Source organism: Enhydra lutris, unplaced genomic scaffold (genome assembly GCF_002288905.1).
Source record: "Enhydra lutris kenyoni isolate GAN:26980312 unplaced genomic scaffold, ASM228890v2 scaffoldscaffold107, whole genome shotgun sequence".
Taxonomy (NCBI): domain Eukaryota; kingdom Metazoa; phylum Chordata; class Mammalia; order Carnivora; family Mustelidae; genus Enhydra; species Enhydra lutris.
Genome location: NW_019154191.1, coordinates 816,269 through 840,597, shown reverse-complemented (window position 1 = coordinate 840,597; position 24,329 = coordinate 816,269). Strand labels below are relative to the sequence as shown.

General features: G+C 35.8%; 1 protein-coding gene across 1 annotated transcript in view; it reads right to left on the bottom strand.

Annotated features, from left to right (window-relative positions):
- Nucleotides 1-24,329, bottom strand: part of LOC111139441 (highly divergent homeobox) — a 187,556-nt gene that overhangs the window by 54,964 nt on the left and 108,263 nt on the right. Inside the window, exon 3 of the mRNA XM_022491690.1 lies at nucleotides 4,470-4,616. Within this exon, the coding sequence (XP_022347398.1) occupies nucleotides 4,470-4,616 (147 nt within the window). The remainder of the gene's footprint in view (nucleotides 1-4,469; nucleotides 4,617-24,329) is intronic.

Here is a 24,329-nt window from a genome sequence, read left to right as displayed (position 1 = left end):
ACTATCACTATTATAATTAGTCTGTGCACCTGGCCTGTGAATTTCACAAGTGCTCTTTAGCACCATCCACAAACTTTAAGTGGAGCAGAATAGCTAGAGAAAGCTTCAGTTGGTTATTTCACTTCCTCCAGGTTGATTAGGCACTGAGAAATCCCCAGTAGGTTAGGCTATGGTAAAATAGTTTTTCTTTTCTTTTCTTTTTTTTTTTTTGAATGTAGGCCTTGTTAAGAAGAACAGAATGCTTTAACACATTTTAAAATATACTTTTTCTTTGACTTACCATATGTTTGCATCCCAATAAACCCATCATAATTTGAAAATATCATAAGTCAAAAATGTATTTAATACACCTAAGCTATTGAACATCATAGCTTAATCTAGCCTAATTTAGAAATGCTCAGAACACATTAGCTTATAGTTGGGCAAACTAATCTAAAACAAAGCCCATTTTATAAAAATTGTTGACTATTTCATGTAGCTTATTGAATAGTATATTTAATGTGAAAAACAGAATGGTTACATGGTACAGAATGATTTTAAGTATATTGGTCATTTATCCTAGTTACGTATTTGACTGGTAGTTGTGGCTCATCTCTTCTGCCCAGCATCACAAGAGAGTATTGTACTGCATATTGCTAGCCTGGAAAAAGACTAAAATTCATAATTTGAAGTATGATTTCTAATGAACATATATTGCTTTTACACCATTGTGAAGTTGAAAATCTTAAGTCAAACCATCATAAATTGGGGATTATCTGTAGTCACTTTTTTCCTGCCCTTGTCTGACAAGGATGAGGGGCTCTTCCCCCATATTCACAGTGAGAACTTGATAGACTTCCTGGAGCTAGAACTCATAAAAGTATGGGGACCCCTTTATGACTGAAAACCCTTCGTGTAGTTTTTTTTTAATTAATTTATTTATTTGACAGAGAGAGAGACAGCAAGAGAGGGAACACAAGCAGGGGGAGTGGGAGATGGAGAAGCAGGCTTCCCACTGAGCAGGGAGCCCGATGCAGGGCTCGATCCCAGGACCCTGGGATCATGACCTGAGCCAAAGGCAGAGGCTTTAACCCACTGAGCCACCCAGGTGCCCTCTTCCTGTAGTTTTTAAGTTTAAGACTTTCCACACTGAGCCTTCAGCAATTTGTCAATTATACTTTATATTTTGTTTTGTTTTTTAACCTCAGTACTGATTCCCACAGAGGTTTCTGCTCCAGTAAGTTATGATTCTCTATATTCACCTGCTTATCTCTCTAATCCTGGGGTCAGTGGTTTGCCCTATGACCTCGTTTATCTGGCATATCTAGGAAAATTTGTTAATTTATTAGTTTTTTAGCTTTTTCTTTGTGTTAAGATAAAGTAAAACTCCAAGCTTCTTACATGCAAGAGCAGAAACTAAACCTCAAGTATATATATTTTTATTTCCCTTTAGATTTCCTCTTTGACCTGTGGATTATTTAGAGATGTGTTGTGTAACTCCCAAGCATTTGGAGATCTTCTTGTTATCTTTCTATTATTAACTTGTACTTTGGTTCAACTATGGTCAGAAACATATGCTGTATGATTTCATTTTTTCAATTAATTGATGTTTGTTTAATGGTCCAGGATGCATTTTAACTTGATAGGTGTTCCCTGGGCACTTAAAAGAAATGTGTATACTACTGTTGTTTGGTTGTGTGCTCTAAAATGTCCATTAGATCCTATTGATTGAAGGTAGTTTTATCTTTGCTTGCATAAATAGCTGTACATGATTAATGTATACAACCTGATGGGTTTGAAGATAAGTATACACCCATGAAACCATCCCCACAATCTATGTCATAAACCTGCACATCATTACCAACTTTCCTCTTATTTTTAAATTATTATTGTTATTTATTATTATTATTATTATTATTATGTGATAACATTTCATAATATCTACCCTTTTGGAAATTTTTTTAAGTATACAATATAGTATTTTTGACTATAGGCAACATGCTATGCAGTAGATCTCTAGAATTTATTAATCTTGTGTAACTGAAACATTGTATGCTTTGACTAATTCCTCCCCATTTCCCCCTACCCTCATCCCTATTCTACTCTCCATTTCTATGAATTAAAAATCAGTAGTATTATGTAGCATTTGTCCTTCTGTGTCTGGTTTATTTCCCTTAGCATTAATGACCTCCAGTTTCATCCATGTTGTTGCAAGTCTTTTAAGGCTGAATGATATTCAATTGTATGTATATTTTCCATTTTCTTTATCCTTTCATCTCTTGATGGGCATTAGGTGTTTCCATATCGGATATTGTGAATAATGCTTCAGTGAATATGGGAATGAAGATATCTTTTTGAGATAGTGACTTAAACTTCTTTGGGTATATATCCAGAGGTGGGATTGATGAATCACATGGTAGTTCTATTTTCAGTTTAGCTTTTTTTTTTTTTGGAACTTCAATATGGTTTTTCCATACTGACTGCACCAATTTACATTCCCATCAATAGTGTTTAAGGGTTCCCATTTTACCACATCCTCTCCAACAGTTGTTATCTTGTATTTAATTGCTAATAGTCATCGTAGTAGGTATGAGGTGATATCTTATTATTCTTTTGATTTGCATTTCCCTGATGATTAATGATGTTGCATACCTTCTCATGTATTTGTTGGCCATTTGTATGTCTTCTCTGGAAAAATGTCTATTCAGTTCCTTTGCCTATTTTAAAATCAAATCATAATCTATCTATCTATCTCTATAAGTCATTTGTATTATGACAAAATTACACAAGATGATGAAAGTCTAGGTTTATATTTATATGCATAGATAAGTTTTGTTTATGCATTCACTTGATGGACACTTGTTTTTTTTTTCCCACTTTGATTATTATGAACAATGCTGTTATGAACATTCATATATAAAGTTTTTTAAAGTTTTTTTTAATTCCAGTTCAATAACATACAGTGTAATATTACTTTCAGGTGTACAATTTAGTGATTCAACACTTACATACAACCTGATGCTCATCACAAGTGTACTCCTTAATCCCCAGCACCTATTTAAGCCATCTGCCCAATCACCTTCCTTGAAACTATTAGTTTATTTTCTATAGTTAAGAATTTGTTTCTTGGTTTCTTTTTCTCTCTCTCCTTCCCCTATGCTCATTTGTTTCATCAAAATAAAAAGCTTCTGCACAGTGAAGGAAACAATCAACAAAACTAAAAGTCAACCTAAGGAAAAGGAGAAGATATTGGCAAATGAAATATCTGATGAAGGCTTACTATCCAAAATCTACAAAGAATTTATCAAATTCAACATCCCCAAATGAATAATCCAATCAAAAATGGTCAGAAGACCATTTCAAAAGAAGACACTCAGATGGCCCACAGGCACATGAAAAGATGCTCACCATCACTGATCGTCAGGGAAATACCAGAACTACAATGAGCTATCACCTCACACCTGTTAAAATGGCTAAAATTAACAACATAAAAAACAACAGGTGTTGGCAAGCATGTGGAGAGAGGAGAACCTTCTTGCACTGTTTATGGAATACAAACTGGTATAGCCACTATGGAAAACAATATGGAGGTTCCTCAAAAAGTTAAAAATAGAACTACCCTATGACCCAGCAGTTGCATTACTATGTATTTACCTGAAGAATACAAAAATACTCATTCAAAGGGATAGATGCAGGCCAATGCTCATAACAGCATTATCAATAATAGCTAAATTATGAAACTAGGCCAAGTGTCCATTGACTGATGAATGGATTATTACTCAGTCATAGAAAAGAATGAAATCTTACCATTTGCAGTGATGTCAATGGAGCTGCGGAGTATTATGCTAAGTGAAATAAGTCAGAGAATGAGAAATACCATATGATTTCGCTCATATATGGAATTTAAGAAACAAAACAAGCAAGCATGTGTAAGTTTTTGAGTATACATACATTTCATTTCTTTTGGGTATATAACTTAGTGTAATTGCTGGTTCTATGATAACTTTATGTTAAAAATTTTGAGGATTATTTTCCAATGTGGTTAAAACATTTTACATTTCCACCAGAAGTGTATAATGGTTCCAATTTATCCACATCCTGGTCAACACTTGTTATCATCTGTCTTTTTTATTATAGACATCATATTGGCTATTAAGTGGTATCTCATTATGGTTTTGATTTCCATAATTATAAATGATGAACATTTTTGTGTATTTATTGACCTTTGGATAAATGTGCATTCAAATTCTTTGCCCATTTTTAATTTCATTATTTGTCTTTTTATTATTAAGATGTAACAGTTAATATTTATATACCCTGAATAGAAGTTCCTTATCAGATATGTGATTTGAGCATATTTCCTCCTATTCTGTGGATTATCTTTTTCACTTTATTGATGTTCTTGTTTACAGTACCTCATGCAATTTTTTTAAAGCTTTAATTTATGACAGTCTTCAACCACAGCATGAAAATTATTGAAAATGTCTTACCCGAACTATTTCACAGTCAACATTTAATTCAGTTGCAACTGCTTCAATTTTCTCTCTACAAACAGAACCAAGGCTGGTCATTCCATTGTCCCAGTACTTCTTAAGGGTGGCTAAGTCTTGGTCACTGAACTGAGTGCGATCTTGTAGCTGTTAAAACAGATTTAAAATAATTAGAGTAATAAAAGAAAATAATTTTATAGAAAGGACCATCTGGGTGATAGTTGCTAGGTTACTTTCAACACATAACAGTAGTTAAATTAATTTCACAGTTTTTCAAATTAATTTATTTGAAAGAGAGGGAGTGGCGGGGGGTAGGGGTAAAAGGAGAGGGAGAGAGATTCTTAAGCAGGCTCCATGCTCAGCATAGAGCCTTAGGACCCTAAGATCACAACCTGAGCTGAAACCAGTAATTGGAGGCTTAACTGGCTGTGACACCCAGGCACCTCTGATTTCACAGTTCTTAATATGTGTTCCCCCATTTTGAAATAGGCCTGTCCGTGATATTTATTTCCATAACATGAAAGTGTGCTAGAATAAAATGAGTAAAGAATGTTTAACTGTTAGAAATTAAGTAGTATTTATTTTAAATTGTTGCAATCACTTAAATAATGCATTGCCATTGCAGAAAATACAGATAAATTAAAAAAAAAGATTTTATATCATCCACAATTCTGGGAAATAGCACTTATTAACATTATAATGTGTATTTTTCAAGCTTTTTTTTCTATGATACACATATTCACATTCACATTACATACATTTTAAAAATAACAGCATCACATCACTGTGTTGTTTTTAGATAAATTAATCTAGATTTGCCATACATATGTTTTGTACTAATGTTATAATTAAAAGTGTAAATAAAAAGTGTAAGAAGATAATGTAGACTTAAAAATCAGATTTATGGCTTTAGAAAGTTTCATAATAACCCTATCCTTTTTTTCTTAGATTTTTTTTAGTCCAATAAACTATGGTCGTTTATATTTTTTTAATTCAATAAATCCTGGAGGCACCCCTAGGAAGTAAATCAGAAGAAGCATGATAGAATAATGACTTCCAGTTTTCCAATAGGGAGTCAGAAAATCAAGGTCAGAGGACTCATTCAACAGGGCACAAAATGTACATGGCAGAGCTAGAAATAGAAATCTGATTTTTTCCCTAGTACCTTCATCCCTATGATGTCTCCAATTATCTCAAAGGGTAGTAAAAACAAACTGAAAATAAATTTTAACTAAAAATATATATCCTGTATATATATCCTGTATGTGTATGCATGTTTTTGTGATGAAAGAATAATGAGAGAGCAAGAGAGTGATAGAGAGAAAACCAATGAGATTGAGTTGAGGAGAAATGTTGCAAATCATGGAATGAGGCTCTGTTGCTGCCCTTGTTTTAGGCTACACCTCAAATACTTTGTAGATATATACTGATTTCTTTCTTTCATTTTTTTAAAACTTTATTTATTTATTTGAGAGAGAGAGAGAGCAGAAGCAGGGGGAGGGAGAAGCAGACTCCCCAGTGAGCAGGGAGACCAAGGTGGGGCTAGATCCCAGGACCCTGAGATCATAACTTAGCTGAAGGAAGATGCCTAACCACTGAGTCACCAGACACTCAACAACATGATTTCAACGTTCCCTTTCTAACTGAAATTTAAAATGGAACCCTCTCTTAAATTGATTTGAATAACAATGGAAAATAATCTATACAATGTATAAAATAGGACTTAAAAGAGTTATCATAGCTAAAACTGACATAATACTAACCAAGTGCAAATTTGTTTTAAAGCTACAACCTTGCATTTGATAAAAAATAGTCAAACTCTCAGAAAGGTTTAAAATGGGCTATAGTCCCTCCTCCTTAATGATAAATTCCTAATCTAAACACCAAAGGCAACTACTGTCAGTAATTTCCAGAGTAACTTTACAAAATAAAAATACATATACATTTACAAAAAAAGGTATACTACTATAAACTTAAAATTTTTTACTTAAGTTTATCTTAGAGATATTTCTATACCATCATATACAGATACACTGCTTCAATCTTTTTAGCTGCTAAATTGTGCTCCATGGACTACATCAAAATAAAAAGCTTCTGGACTGCAAAAGAAATAAGCAACAAAACTAAAAGACAACCTACTGAATGGGAAAAGATATTTGCAAATGACATATCCAATAAAGGGCTAGTATCTAGAATATATAAAGAACTTACACAGCTCAACACCAGAAAAACCTCAAATAATCGACTTAAAAAAATGGGCACAGGACATGAACAGATTTTTCTCCAAAGTAGACATACAGATGGCTAATGGACATAAGATAATATATAATGCTCAATATCACTCATCATCAGGGAAGCGCAAATCAAAACTACAATGAAACATCCCCTCACACCCTGTCAGAAAGGCTAAAATTAACAACAAAAGAAACAACAGGTGTTGGTGAGGATGGGGAGAAAGGGGAACTGTCTCACACTGTTGGTGGGAATACAAGCTGGTGCAGCCACTCTAGAAAAGAGTACGGAGGTTCCCCATAAAGTTAAAAATAATCACCCTACTCTTGATTTTGCCTCAGGTCTCAGGGTTGTGGGATTGAGCCCTGTGTCAGGCTTTCTACTCAGCAGGGAGTCTGCTTCTCTCCCTCTCCTTCTGTCTGCCCTTCTGCTCTTTCTAAAACAAATAAATAAATCTTTAAAAAACAATGAGATATCACCTCATACCTGTCAAAATGGCTAAAATAAAAAACACAAAAAAACAAGTGTTGAGGATATGGGAAAAAAGAAACACGCACTGTTGGTAAGAATGCAAACTGTTATGGTCAATGTGGAAAACAGTATGGAGGTTTTCAAAAGATTAAAAATAGAATTATCCACTAATTCCACTACTGGGTATTTACCTAAAGGATACAGAAATATTACCCGAAAAAGATATATGCATCCTTATTTTAATTGCAGCATTATTTACAATGGTCAAATTATGGAAGCAACCCTAGTGTCCATTGATAGATGAATAGGTGAAGAAGATGTGAGATTGTGTGTGTGTGTGTGTGTGTGTGTGTGTGTGTATAGAGAGAGAGATAATGGGCACTCAACAATTTAGAATTGTCTAATGATGGAACTTTAGGTGGTTTTCAGGTTATTGCTAATACAAACAATGCTTAAATGGACATTCTTGTACATAGATCTTGCTTTATATTTGCAATTTATATATTATGGGAAATTCCTAGCTTTGTGTTTTGATCACCTCCACTTCTTCCCACTGGTGAAGAAGGGATTCCTGCCCTAGATGGGGATAGCCAACCAAAGCCTCCCAACACCAGACAGATAAAATCAACAGGAGTGTATCGGTTAGGTATACTCATAGCCTGGAAGAGGAGAACACCATTTGCCACACAGGGACACACAGATATTCCATTAGGGAACAGAATGAACAAGCAAAGGCTGTACTGTAACCTCTGAGAGTGGTGAAACCCCATTTCCCACAGGAGATGTGACTGGCCTGTTTGAACTGAAGGCTTCTATTCAGAAATACTCAGGCATTCTGCTTGGTCCCTGAGATAAAGTTAGTTATTTGAATATGGTACTTTATCTGCACAAACAGGATGAGAAGGGGAACTTGTGGTTGGCCATCCTTTGGGACTCTCTTGGCTTTCCTCAGATGTCAAAATGCACGTAATATGGCACTTTAACATCAGGTCTTGTAATTTTTTAAGGATTTTATTTATTTATTTGATAGAGAGACACAGAAGTAGACAGAGCAGCAGACAGAGGGGCAGGAGAAGCAGGCTCCCTGCTAAGCAGAGAGCCCGATGTGAGGCTCAATCCCAGGACCCTGACCTGAGCCAAAGGCAGACACTTAACTGACTGAGTCACCCAGGCACCCCTTATTTGAATATATTTGAGACACAGTGTTACATTAGTTTCAGGTGTACAACATTGTGATTCAACTTCTCCACACATTATGCTATGCTCACTACAAGAGTAGCTACCATCTGTCACCATGTAATGCTATTACAGTATCATTGAATGTATTTCCTATCCTTTTATTCCCATGACTTATACATTCCATAACTAGAAGCCTGTATCTCCCACTCCCCTTCACTCATTTTGCCCATCCCCTACCCCCTCTTCCTCTGACCATCAGTTTGTTCTCTATATTTATAGATCTGATTCTGCTTTTAGTTTGTTTTTTAGATTCCACATAGGAGTGAAATCATATGGTATGTAACCTTCTGTCTGATTTATTTCACTTAGTATAATACCTTCTAAGTCAGTCCATGTAGGTCTTATACCACAAATTAGGATTAGCAGGCCAAAGATTATGTGCATTTAAATTTTTATAAATCTAGCCAAATTGCCCTTGGACAAGGGCTGAAATATATGATAGTCCTTATAGTCCTATATCTTTGTAAGTGATAGATATTGTCCAATTTTATAATTTTTTGCCAGTTTAGTGAAAAATGGTATCTTATTGTTTTGATTTGTAGGTCTTTAAGAACACTTATTTTTATATGCTTACTAGCCTTATGTATTTATTTTCTAAGAAATACTTATTTAATGGATCATACTTTTCTTTCTTCTTTACTGTTTTTTAAAGTTCATAGACCTCTGTGCTAAACATGTTAGATATCATTTTTGCACATCACATTGAATACTTTATCCATGATAAACAATGCACTACCTTTTAAATTATGTATATGACTTTCAGAAAATCTTATGCTCTATAGATCTGATTCCATTCAATTTAGTAATTAATTGATACATTCTCCACCCTTAGTGAAAGTGTTTGCTTATCTGTAAGAGGGTAAATATCATGTCCTTAAAAGAGTCCTCTTTTGTAACTGTTGGTGAAAATTTAATTTGACATTTTTTCCAAATCATGGTAAAATGCACATAATGTAACATGTACCATTTTAATTACTTTTAAGTGTACAGTTCATTAGTAAGTATATTCATATCATTGTGCAACCAATCTCCAGAATTTTTTTATTCCCATTAAATAACAAATTCCCATTTTCCTCTTTCTTTAGCCACTAGAAACCACCATTTTATTTTCTGTTCCTATGAATTTGACTACTCTAGAAGCTCATATAAGTGGAGTAATACAGTATTTGTCTTTTTGTAACTACTTATTTCACTTAGCATAATGTCCTCAAGGTTCATCCTTAATATAGCATGTGTCAAATTTTTTCCCTTTCAGGAATAAATATTCAATGTTATGTATATAGCACATTTTTTACTTCTTTTTTAAGATTTCATTTTATTTATTTGACAGACAGAGATCACAAGTAGGCAGAGAGGCAGGCAGAGAGAGAGAGAGAGAGGAGGAAGCAGGCTCCCTGCTGAGCAGAGAGCCTGATGTGGGGCTCGATTCCAGGACCCTGGGATCATGACCTGAGCTGAAGGCAGAGGCTTTAACCCACTGAGCCACCCAGGTGCCCCTATAGCACATTTTTAAAACCAGTGCATCTGTTGATGGACATTTGGGTTGCGTCCACATTTTGATTATTGTGAATAATGTTGCTATGAGCATTGGTATACAGATATCTGTTTGGGTCCCTCCTTTGAATTCTTTGGGGTATAAACCTAGAAGTGGAGTTGCTGGGTTATATGGTAATTCTATTTTAATGTTTTTTTTTAAGATTTTATTTATTTATTTGACAGACAGAGATCACAAGTAGGCAGAGAGGCAGGCAGAGAGAGAGGAGGAAGCAGGCTCCCCACAGAGCAGAGAGACCGACATGGGGCTCGATCCCAGGACCCTGGGATCATGACCTGAGCCGAAGGCAGAGGCTTTAACCCACTGAGCCACCCAGGGGCCCCTATTTTAATGTTTTGAAGAATCATCATACTGTTTTTCATAGTGGCTGCATCATTTTATATACCCATCAATAGTGCATAAGTGTTCTAAATTCTCCACATGTTCACCAACACTTGTTAATTTCTGTTTTTTTTAAATAATAACCATACTAATCAGTTCTGTGGTGATATTTCGTTGTGGTTTTGATTTGCATTTTTCTGATGACTAGTGGTATTAGCATCTTTTTATATACTTGTTAGCCATTTATATATTTTCTTTGTCAAATTTATATTCAAGTCCTTTGTTCATTTTTAAATTAGGTTATTTCTTGCTGTTGTTTAGTTGTAAGAGTTCTTTATATTATATATATATATATATATATATATATTCCTTTTCAGATAAGGGATTTATTGTTTACATTCTGATAATTTCTAGTCCTTGAATTTCTGAGATACATTACTGTGATGATTAACTTTTTGGGTTAATTTGACTGGGTCACAGGCTGGTCAGAAATTCAGTCAGACATTATTCTGGGTGTGTCTGTGAGGTGTTTCTGGATAAGATTAACATTTGAATAAGTAGATTGAATTAAGAAAATTGCCCTTTCCAAGATGGATGAGCTTCATACAATAAACTAAAGATCTGAATAGAAAAAAAGGGCTGAGTAAGAGGGTACTTGGTCTGTCTGAGTCATGAGCTAGAATGTTGGTCTTTTCTGGCCTTTGGACTGGGGCTGAAACATTGGCTTTTCTTGGGTCTGGAGCCTGCTGCCTTTTGGAATGGATCTTGCACTATTGACTACCCTTGTTTTGTCATTTAGACCTGGACCAGAACAACACTTGGGCACTCGTGGCTCTTTAGTTTGCTGACTGCAGATATTTGGACTTTTCAGCCACCATTATTGTGTGGACCAATTTTTTATAATAGATCTCTCTCTGGAAGTATACATACATTCTATTTCTTCTGTTTCTCTGGAGATCTCTCACTAATATAATCTCTTTATAAACCCAATGCCACTTACAATTACTTCTGAGATGAACTTCCTTCAGTTTTACATTATAGTTGTCCAAGCATTGGGTATCTTTAATCTTTAGTCCCAGGAATATTGTCATCTGATCCAACATCCCTCTAAAGGCACCATATGTGAAAATTTACTGTCATTTTAGTTTCATTTAAAAAAAAAAGGATTAACAGTCAATTCTAGAGTTTAAACTGACATTGCCCAGCTAATCTTTTACTTGTCACATGCAGTCCCAATCACAGTCTTCTGCTACAGGAATGTCATATAAAAATATTGTGCAGAAATAGAAAACTTCTATCTACTTATAAGCAGAAGTGAAGATAAATCCCAAATCACTATAGCTAAGCTTAAAAACATTGGATGTTGTTAACTTGTTAAGGAATTCGCTAAAGACATCGACTCATCTTTGGAAAGATTTAAATAAGTGTTTTTGCTAAACTTAGAAGGCAGCAGTCTCAATACAAAATAAAGGAACTGCTGGTAAGCCTCTTTGTACAAGAGCAAACTTGCTTAAAAAAAAAAAAACAAAAAACAAAACAACAAAAATAAATAAATAAATCTCACACAATGAGGCACATTACTGCACTGTGTATGCAAAAATTCTATTCTCCAGCAACAACAATTAAAATCCAGAAGCAATGGAACTTCTGATTATGATTAGCATACGGTAGATAGAGGCTTAGGACTGGTGACATACAGCAAGCTACAACTTTCCTTAGTGCAAGATAGTGGGAATAAAAAAAGAGGTCCTGAATTTTAATCTTAACTCTGTCTCTTCCTAGTTTTGGGCAAATGACTTCATCTCTAAGACTCAGTTTCCTTATCTGAAAATGAGCATGATACCAGCTATCTCATAAGATTGTTAAAAGGAAAAAAAAATTGTTAAAAGGGTTAAAAGGAAACAGTCAATAAAACAAAGAGGCAACCCACCGAATGGACAAAGATACCGCAAATGGGGGCACCTGGGTGGCTCAGTGGGTATGCCTCTGCCTTCAGCTCAGGTCATGATCTCAGGGTCCTGGGATAGAGCCCCGCATCAGGCTCTCTTTTCAGCAGGGAGCCTGTCCCTCCCACCCCTTTCTCTATCTGCCTCTGTGCCTATTGTGATCTCTGTCTGGCAAATAAACAAATAAAATCTTAAAAAAAGATATTCACAAATGACACTAGAGACAAAGGGCTGATATCCAAGATCTATAAAGAACTCCTCAAACGAAACACCCACACAAAACAGATTATCATGTCAACAAATGGGCAGAAGACATGAACAGACACTTCTCCAAAGAAGATACACAAATGGCTAACAGACACATGAAAAAATGTTCATCATCATTAGCCATCAGGGAGATTCAAATCAAAACCACATTGAGATACCACATTACACCGGTTAGAATGGCCAAAATTAACAAGACAAGAAACAAGTGTTGGAGAGGGTGTGGAGAAAGGGGAACCCTCTTACACTGTTGGTGGGAATGCAAGTTGGTGCAGCCACTTTGGAGAACAGTGTGGACATTTCTTAAGAAATTAAAAATAGAGCTTCCTTATGACCCTGCAATTGCATTACTGGGTATTTACCCCAACGATACAGATGTAATGAAAAGAAGGGCCATCTGTACCCCAATGTTCATAGCAGCAATGGCCACGGTCGCCAAATTGTGGAAAGAACCAAAATGCCCTTCAACAGATGAATGGATAAAGAAGATATGGTCCATATATACAATGGAGTATTATCGGAAAGGATGAACACCTCCATCAGAAAGGATGCATACCCAACTTTTGTATCAACATGGATGGGACTGGAAGAGATTATGCTGAGTGAAATAAGTCAAGTAGAGAGAGTCAATTATATGGTTTCACTTACTTATGGAGCATAAGAAATAACACGGAGGGCATTGGGAGATGGAGAGGAGAAGTAAGTTGGGGGAAATTGGAGGGGGAGACAAACCGTGAGAGACTGTGGACTCTGAGAAATAAGCTGAGGGTTTTGGAGGGGAGGGGTGAGCGGTTGGGCGAGCCTGGTGGTGGGGAATTAAGGAGGGCATGTATTGCATGGAGCACTGGGTGTGGTGCATAAACAAAGAATGCTGGAACACTGAAAATAAAATAAAATAAAATAAAATAAAATAAAATAAAATAAAATAAAATGGAAAAAAGGATTAAAAGAAAAACCCACATGAAAAAAGTCATGCTCATAGAGGGACCCAACAGATGTTAGTCTTCCTCTGACACACACTTCCCCACACACCCACCCACTTCTATCCTAAACAGGAAGAAAGTACAAAGTGCTCTTTGGGGGAGACTAATTCATAAAAATCTCATATACCTGACAGAATAACCTGGCAGGTTAGAAAGAACTGCAGTAGCTGAGCATGCTTGGAATTTGCTCCAGCTTCTTTGTGAAGGACATCTAATCCTGTCTATTATTATTTTCTTATATAAATTATATACTTGCATATATTCAATAGAGAGAATGTAGCTTTTTGGAAATATATATTTGAGTCACAAGTACCATGAAACACAGATGTCACTTGGATGATAGCTGATAATATGAGAAGAAGGTCTGATTTTCTACCTTGTTAGTATCATCATGTTACTCTTCAGAAAAATATATACATAGCTCCATTAAAAGCTTCTCTGACATTCCCAGTGATGGCTGCTCAGATTCACATTTAGTACTGCCAGCTACTCTGTGCTCCCTGAGGAACGTTGTATGTTGACTAAATTAAATATTGGGGCTCAATACCATGAAGAAAAGTCTGGACTGAAAGTCAAACTGCTGTAGGCTTCTTCTACAATATGGTCATTTGCCCATTTCTACTGCTAACTTCTTACAGTTCTTATACACTTGGCTGTATTTCTCCATTACTCATTTAGAAATTGGTAAATTTAGGAAGAATTTAGTTTAAAAAATAAATCAAAATTGAAAGCTGACACTAAAATGTAATTTGAAAGGTGATACAATAGAATGAGGGTATAGATGTATTAGAATGTTCAGATCCAATAAAATAGCAGCCATGACATAGAATAAGATATCATAGAATTATAGACAAAGGAAGTAAGCACATTAACAAATCAGCACTGATTACATATTTCCTTACATATCTCTTATAATCTTAATCCCATAGCAGAAAGTGTTATCACATTTTTCAATGGTAAGTAAAATTTTTGGCATCATATATAGAAATATGTATATCCACATTTGATATACAATTTTAAGACATACTGAATAAAAAAAAAACTTTTTGCATAATCTTATATGAGGAGAGAAATCAGTGGTAAACCTTCCACTAGAAAGGATCTTTTGTCAGCCAATTAACATTATTGGTTATCTAGTTGGTATGTGGTACATAAGTATACAGCAGTACTGTTTATAAGTTCACATTTAACTGCCACTAAAACTAATTTTGTGGTCAAGGATTCTATAAAGAATTCAAAACCTCAGAAAACTTTTGCCTTTTAAATTCTTTTTTTTTTTTAAAGATTTTATTTATTTATTTGACAGACAAGATCACAAATAGGCAGAGAGGCAGGTCGAGAGAGAGGAGGAAGCAGGCTTCCTGCAGAGCAGAGAGCCCGATGTGGGGTTCGATCCCAGGGTCCTGGGATCTGAGCCAAAGGCAGAGGCTTTAACCCACTGAGCCACCCAGGCGCCCCAATGCCTTTTAAATTCTTTTCTTTAATCTCTTCTCATTGTACAGGTACTTATTTATCCTTACAGTCTCTTTAAAAATACTTCTATCTTATCTTACTGAAGTAAGGTATAATATAGATCTAAAAATGAGAATTGAGAATTGAACTTGAAAATTGAATTAAACCCCAAAATATTTATCAGAAGGTATGACTTTTAAGACAGTACTCTTATCTGAGGATAGGAAACGTTCTGTAATAAGTATAAAACAAATACAATCATAAAATTAAGGCATTTAATTTATAGCACGTAAGACACAAGACAATAAAATATCTACATAACAGGTATTCTGCCACCCCCACTCCTACCCTAAAACCCCCAGGGGAAAGACAAAAAAAAATCCATAATCACTCTGACAACTCTATTTAAAGCACTCATACCTTTAAATGACAGCATTAAGATAGTTAAGATCATTAAATTGCCCAAAATTAGACCTATTTTGGTTTCATTAAAACTATGTCATTTACAAATAAATTATGGGTTTATTCATAAATGCTGAGGTTTTGAAAATGGTTAAAACAAAACAAAACACAAGTCCATAAGCATTTTACAAAGATTAAGACCTAATTTAGGGAAAAGCCAGCCTTACCAGCCAGGTTGTCCCTAACCTAACCATTGTGAAGGAACTAAGAACAGAGCTACTCTGAAGAGTAGCACAAAAGATTCAAAATCCAGTTTAATTTAACATATGCATTTGTTATTGAAAATAGAAAATATTGCCTTTAAATGGGCTTTGATCCATGTTTGGAAACACTGGAACCTGGTAAGCAATGTGGATTAACAAAAAGATTTAGTTCTAAGTCTTGGCACTTTGACTATTATGGCAAAAGAACAAAGATACTTAAAAACACAAATTACAAAGTGCACTCAAATTACATGGAAACGTTATCTTAAAAAAATAAAAATAATTCCTAAAACAGTTTTCAATAACCAAATTAAGTCATGATCATTTTGAAAATTTGAACAATATATTAAGTTTAAAAGTGATATACATGAAATAAAAGCACAGTGTTCTTCTCAATTCTGGCCATTCCTAATCTACCTATAAAGTGATGCCACCAACAACACAAGGAAAAAATCATTTTGGGAGAGTAGACTTACCCTAACAAATGTTTAGAAATAACATAACTGTTTGTGGATGACTGAAATTAAGTCACCCAACGAAAAGACTATTCCTAGATGATTTCATAATGTCTCACGTGAATTTTGAAATCTGATGTCATGAAAATGTAAATCATAGCTAGAGAAATCTAGATCCAGTACACATCACAAGACATCTCCAAAAGAATGTACTTAATGTTTATTGTATCCCATCAGTAATACTGAGTAAAATCTAATGTTCAGTCCATTGTTATTTTATATTAATGTGCATTTTTTTGAAGTTTTCACTAATAATTTCAGTAATAAGGAATAAATATTTTAAAAGTGACTAAGATAATATGTTTGGCTACATTTACCTGTTGTTGCTGTATTGTTTTGTTAATATTGCATTCTGTCCCTAGAAGCATCAACCACCCCAATTTCTATTCACACATGCATCTTGTTCTAAATAATGTGGTGCAATAGACTTAAAATCATTACTACCGGTTAAGTGTAAAAACTAATTCTATTTTTCCCAGCATATTAATTTGTGATTGATGTTAACTTACTGTGGTAATAATTTCACAATATACACATATATATCAAACCATTACATTGTACACCTTGGAATAATGCAATGTTATATGCCAATCATATCTCAATAAAATTGGAAAAAATAAATATATCATTAAGGCAATAATTCATATTCAGTTTTACTTTGGACTAGATTAAATATATTTTATACAAAGAAACTTTTAAATAGTTAATTTAAGTTTCCAATATTGTAACTTAATAGCCTTTCTTATGCATGACTAGTTATAGTATAAATATCACTATGTTTTTATTTAAATTCCAGTTAGTTAACATACAGTGAAATATTAGTTTCAGGTGTAGAATTTAGTGGCTCATCACCTACATACAATGCCAAGGGCTCATCACAACAAGTGCACTCCATAATATCCATCACCTATTTAACCCATCCAGTGGCCCATCTGCCCTCCATTAATCATCAGCTTCTTCTCTATACTTAAGAGTCTGTCTCATGGTTTGCATCTCTTTATTTCCCCCTTTGTTCATCTGTTTTGTTACTTAAATTCCACATGAGTGAAATCATATAGTACTTGTTTTTCTCTCACTGACATACTTTGCTTAGCATAATATGCTCTAGCTCCATCCATGTCATTGCAAATGGCAAAATTTCATTCTTTGATATGCCTAGAAAGAAGTTGGCATAGCCACTGTCAAAGAGATTACTGCCTGTGTTCTCCCCTATGATTTTGATGGTTTCTTGTTTTGCATTTGGATCTTTCATTCATTTTGAATTTATTTTTCTGAATGGTGTAAGAAAGTGGGTCCAGTTTTCCAAACATCATGTGTTGAAAATACTGTCTTTTTTATTGGATATTCTTTCCTTTGTCAAAGATTAGTTGACCATATAGTTGTGGGTCCATTTCCGGGTTTTCTATTCCGTTATATTATCTATGTGTTCATTTTTGTGTGATTACTATATATTCTTGACCAATACAGCTTTGTAATATAACCTGAAGTCTGGGACTGTGATGCTTTCAATGTTGCTTTTCTTCTTCAGGGTTGCTTTGCTATTCAGGGACTTTTGTGGTTACATAAAATGTTTAGGATTGTTTGTTCTCGCTCTGTAAAAAATGCTGGTGGGATTTTGATAGGGATTGCATTAAATGTGTAGATTGCTTTGGATACTATAGATATTTTAACAGTATTTATTCTTCCAATCCATAAACATGGGATGTTTTTCCATTTCTTTGTGTCCTCTTCAATTTCTTTCATGAGTGTTTTATTTTTTCAGAGTACAGATCTTTCACCACTTTGGTTAGGTTTATTCCTAAGTATCTTATGGTTTTTGATGCACTTGAAAATGGAATTGACTCCTTTGTTTCCTTTCTGCTGCTTCATTATTGGTGTATAGAAATGCAAAAGGTTTCTGTTTGTTGATATTGTACCTGTGGCTTTCCTGAATTCATGTATCAGTTCTAGCAAATTTTGAAAATTTAGTTACAGTATATCTTGATGTTGGCCTGCTTTTGTTGATTTCGATGGGAGTTCTCTGTGCCTCCTATATTTGGATGTCTGTTTCCTTCCCCAGATTAGGGAAGTTTTCAGCTATTATTTTCTCAAGTAAATCTTCTTGACCCTTTTCACTTGTTTTTTTTTCTGGGACTCCTCTAATGAGGATGTTGAGTTCTTTAAGTCTAGTCTTGTGACCCATAACTCTTTCTCTATTTTGCTCAGCTTTATTATTTTCCATATTCCTTTGCTTCTTCCATCCTTGCAATTATTACATCTAGTCAGTTTCCAATCTCAGTTATTATATGTTCATTTCTGACTTTTTAAACTGTTTTAGCTCTGTAGTAAGGGCCTTCCTGATGTATTCTGTACTTTTCCCTAGCCCAGTCAGTATCCTTATGATTATTGTTTCAAATTCTCAATCAGGCATGCTATTTATGTCTACTTTGATTAGAATTCTTGCCATGACCTTTTCTTGTTCTTTCTTTTGGGATGAATTCCTCCACCTTGGCATTTTGTGTAGGTCACTGTCTTCTCTGTGTTAGAAAAGTCTGTTAGGTTTCCTGTTCTCGAGAGTAATGGCTTTATTCAGAAGAGGTCATATATTGCCCAGGGCCTAGCTCTGCAGGGAGTGTTGCTGGTATGTGCTGTGTCTACTCTGCTGCCCTGTTTTGGCTGCTCTACCTTTCATGTCAGTCATCTGCACTCTTTGTCTGTAGTGGATAGTGTTTGGACATTGGCCAGAGTCTGGGGAGTTTTAACTAGATATGCTCTGGTCTGCTTGTTAATTGAGACCTGATGTTAGTAGAACTGAAACCTTGCAGAAGTCTCTGTTCTGGAGACACGGTGTTTGCAAGTGTTTCTGCTGGTCTTCTGGGGATGGGCTCTGCTGCTCTGGGACTTAGGCACACTTGCCAGAGAAAAGCAGTACCTGCAGATCCATAGTGGGTGGGGCTTGGTGAAAGTGTGTTAGGTAGCCAGTTTTGGCACTTGTGCTATTTACTGAATCTGGTTTATGTTGAAGGTTGGGGGAGAGAAATGGAGCCAGCCAGCTCTGCCTCTGTGTTTGCTGCTCACAGGGCAGCACTCTTAGAAGAGCGAATAATCTCTCCTTGTGTGTCCCAGGCATTCTTCAGATTGCCATTTTTATGCTGTCCATCTCCTGATTGCTTGCCTGCTTGGGTCAGTGTAGTGCACTTTGGGCTGTATCCCAGCCAAGTCTGCTGACCTTAAAACTCCAAGCTTTCAGGATGTGTTGTGGCGGAGGCCCGCACTAGTCTTCTGGGTAAGTGAACTACCATGCTGGCATAGTTGTAGGTATAACCAAGAAGGGCAGTTGTGCCAGAGTGGAGGGTTGTGAGACTTGGAGCAAGCAGGCTGAACAGCCTTTGTCAGGGTGAGAAGCCCTTAGCAGGTGTTTATGCACCCATGTTGAGGGGTGGGGAAAGGAAATAGTGCCTACCACTTCTTTTTTCCCCAGAGAGGCATCTATGAATGTCACCTTTCACAGATGAGCTCCAAGAACAGAGTACAGTCTCTCCACTCCTTGCCTTAGGTGGTCTTCAGTTCATAATATTAGCTCTGGGGATATTTGCCTGCCTTCTCTCCAGGAGTGGGGTAGTGTCCTCAGCATTCTTTCTCAGCCAAACTTGTAGACTTTTAAAAACTCCAGTCTCAAGCTGCACTGGTTGCAAAAACATAAAAATCAGCCCCTCTCATTTTCCCAGCCAATGGCTTTGGGGAAGTGTTCTCCTTGTGTGTTTCCCTGTATCTCCTCTCTCCCTTTCTCTCTCGTTCTCTCTCTTTCTCTCTTTCTCTTTCTCTCACTCTTTTTCTTCCTAACCAGGGCTCCCTTTCCTCTGAAGTGCCCTCAGTCCATTTCTCCCCCAAACAACATCTCCATACTTCCTACTTTCCTCAATGTGGCCTCTTCTCTCCCTCTAGTTGCATAGTTTATTCTGTCAGTCTTCAGGTCTATTTCTTGAGTATTCATAATGATTTGATAGTTATCTAACTGTGTTGGGCACAAGGAAAGCTTAGGGTCCTCCTACTATGCCACTAACTTAGCTCCCCTCTCTTATGGTATAAAGATTTTTTTAAAAATAATATTCCAAAATTTTGTTTAGTTTTTAACTAGAAGTTACTAGAGGGCAGGGATTGGAAGAATTTACTTCCTTTTGTACATTTAACATAGATTTAAGAGTATAATTCTGAGGCATTCTGTGGCTCACAGAACCACAGAAAAAGTAGATCTCTAGCAATTCTTCAATCCAGGCTGGACAACTTCAAAATTATCCAAGATAATTGAGTATCAGTATTTGTCTGTGGTTATCCAGTGTATAAAAGGAGAATCTATTCAAGTTACTAAAAGATTCTAATTTATTATAACTTGTAACCTCATGTACATAAATAGTAAGTAAAATAAAGTAATTGACTCATTTTTCACACATTCTCTTGCATAAGAAAATAGCTTAAAGAGCTAGTCAGTTAACCATTGTTAACATGGTTAACAATAAGGGATTCAAATGGAGACTTGTCCCATAATAAGACATAACTAAGATGTGGATAACTGTTATTGGTTATAGCAGTAACTATATTGGTAAAGCAGATGAATGCAGAAATTGAGAACTACTATACAATCAATTTAATTTTGAAAGGTTTAAATTTTGTGCACTCCATTGCAGGTTTTACATGTATCTATATAGCCTTTTGTTATAAAATTCTCTGTGTTTTATAGTGTAATATGTCAACCATTACAGGACTATATGGAACATTTCACCTCCCTAAAAATAAATCCTCTGGAACATGGGGATTTATTCAACAACAATGCCCCAATGAATCCTTGGAAACCACTGACCTGTTTATCATCTATGTAGTTTTACCTTTTTCAGAATGTCATATAAATGGAATCATACAGATGAAGGCTTTTAAAACAGGTTGTTTCTCCTAGGAAAATGCATTTAAGATTCATTAATGTCTTTTTTTTTAAAGATTTTATTTATTTATTTGACAGACAGAGATCACAAGTAGGCAGAGAGGCAGGCAGAGAGAGAAGGGGAAGGAGGCTCCCCGCTGAGCAGAGAGCCTGATGCGGGGCTCGATCCCAGGACCCTGGAATCATGACCTGAGCCGAAGGCAGAGGCTTTAACCCAATGAGCCACCCAGACACCCCCATCAATGTCTTTTTTAAAAATAATTTTTGAACAACGTTCACATACAATATTCCTTTAGTTTCAGTTGTAAACAGTGATTCAACATATCTGTGTGTTATGCTATGCTCACCACAAGTGTAACTACCATATGATACCATGCATTATTATTATTATATCATTGACTGTGTTCCCTATGCTGTGTCCTTTGTCCCTGTAACTTATTGATTCCATAACTGGAAGCCTGATCTCCCATTGCCCTTCACCGAACTTGCCCATCCTCCCATGCCCCCTTCCCTCTGGCAACCATCAATTTGTTCTCTGTATTGAACAAATTTATTTGTTCTTTATATATTTATTTATATATTTATTTCTGCTTTCTGTTTATTCATTTGTCTTATATATAGACTCCACATTTGAGTGAAATCACATGGAATTTATGTTTCTCAGTCTGCTTTATTTCACTTAGCACAATACCCTCTGGGTCCACCCGTGTTTTCTCAAATGGCACGATCTTATCCATTTTTTATGGCAGTCTATGTTTTACTGTAAGTATATATGTGTGTGTGTATCACATCTTCTTTCACCACTTTGTTAAGAATTTTTATCATGGGGCGCCTGGGTGGCTCAGTGGGTTAAAGCCTCTGCTTTTGGCTCAGGTTGTGATCCCAGGGTCCTGGGATTGAGCCCCACATTGGGCTCTCTGCTCAGCGGGGAGCCTGCTTCCTCCTCTCTCTCTGCCTGCTTCTCTGCCTACTTGTGATCTCATTCTCTCAAATAAATAAATAAAATGTTTAAAAAAAGAATTTTTATCATGATTGAATGTTGAATTTTGTCAAACATTTCTTCTGCATCTTTTGAGATAATCTTATGAGTTTTATTGTTTGTTTTTTGATATGGTATATCACATTGATTTGCAAATATTCAAATTTTTCACTTCCATTTAGTTGGTAAATATTTTTCCAACCCTTCATTTTCAGTTTGTATGTTTTTTTTAAAAGATTTTATTTATTTATTTATTTATTTATTTGACAGAGAGAGCATGAGAAGGGGGAGAGGTGGGGGAGAAGCAGACTCTCCACTGAACAGGAAGACCAATGCAAGGCTCAATCCCAGGACCCTGGGATCATGACCTTAGCTGAAGGCAACCGCTCAATTGACTATGTTTTTAGGTCTGAGGTGAGTTGTAGGCATCATGTAGATAGGTGTTTGTTTTTAATCTATTCAGTTACTCTATCTCTTTGGATTGAAACATTTAAGCCATTTACATTTAAAGTAATTATTGACAGGTATGTATTTATTGGCAATTTGAATTTGTTAGTTGTTTTCCAGTTGTTTTTGTAGTTCTTCTCTCTTCCTTTTTTTCTTAGCTTGCTCTCTTTCTTTGTGAGTGATGAGTTTCTGTAGTGTTATGTTAGGCTTTCTTTCTCCTTACTACTTGTGTCTCTATTATATGTTTTGGGTTCATGATTACCATGAGGTACATATAAAACTTCCTATATATATAGCAATTTGCATCAAGTAGATGGTCCTTCCAGTTTAAAAGCTCAAACACATTCCTAAAAAGAGGTTTTTTTTACTCCCTCATCTACATTTTATGTATATAATGTCATATTTTACACCTTTTTATTCATAATTTTCTTACATGTAAGGATGGCTATATCTTTCCACTTAAAGAAGTCCCTTTAATATTTCTTGCAAAGCTAATTAAGGGTGATAAACTCTTAATTTTTGTTTGTCTGAGAAACTCTTTATCTTTCCTTCAATTCTGAATGATAACCTTTCTGGGTAGACTATTCTTAGTTATAGGTTCTTTCCTTTCAACCCTTTGAATATATCATGCCTCCCCCTTCTGGTAAAGTTTCTGCTGAAAAATCAGCTTTTTTGGGTTTCTCTTGTATATATTTTTTACTTCTTTCTTGCTGATTTTAAATTCTCTCTTTAGCATTTGACATTTTAATTATTATGTGTCGTGGTGTGGACAATCTTGGGTTCATTTTTTTGTGGGGGGGAATCTTTATGCTTCCTAAACGTGGATATCTATTTCCTTCTCTAGATTAGGGAAATTTTCAGTTATTATTTCTTCAAATAAGTTTTCTGCCCCTTCCATGTTCTCTTCTGGGAATCCTATAATGCAAATATTTGTTTGCTTGAAGTTGTCCAAGAGATCCTTTAACCCATCCTCAGTGTTTTTTCTTTTTTAATTCTTTTTTTTCTTTTCGCTGTTCAGTTTGTGTATTATTACCCTGTATTCCAGATCACTAATACATTCTTTTGCATATGCTAATCTACTATTGGTTTACTGTAATGCAATTTTAAAATTTCAGTTATTTTATTCTTCAATTCTGATTGGTTGTTTCCATATTTTCCATCTCTTTATTAAAAATCTCAAAAAAATAAAAACAAAAATTTCAGAGTTCTTTCACTTTTTTCTCCAGCCCAGTGAGCATCTTTATAACCACTACTTTAAATTCTCTATCAAGCATATTGCTTATCTCCATTTCATTTAGTTCTTTTTCTGAAGTTTTGTCTTGTTCTTCCTTTGGAGCACATTTTTCTGTCTCCCTATCTACTTCTCCTAAACTTGAAAGAATTATCTTGTGTATGGACATCCCCTGTGCAGACTGTTTGGTTGGTGACTTTTTTGGCTGGCTAGAACTGTGGCTAGTGTGGGCTATGGGTCCTGGGGCTCTCCATGCAGTGGATGTCCAGGCAGGACAGGTAAAGCTGAAGTGGGTGCAGGTCAGTATGGTTGCTGGGCTCTTCACATAGGGGGTGCCCTGGCAGGACAGCAAAAGCAGAAATGCATGCATGTCAGGGTGTCCTGAGGCTCTACTTGCAGAAGGCACCTTGGCAGAATAGCTGAAGTGGGTGTAAGTGAGGGTGTCCTGAAGCTCTCTGTGCAGAGGGTACCCTGACAGGATGTCTTGAGGTGAGACAGTTTGCAGGCTGTGAGATCCTGGGGTTCTCCATGCAGAGGGCATCCTGGCAAGTCAGCTGCTAATGTGGGTGCAACCTGGGAGTCTCCAGGACCGTCCATGCAGTGAGCACCCTGGCAAAACAGGTAAAGATGAAGTGGATGTGGGTG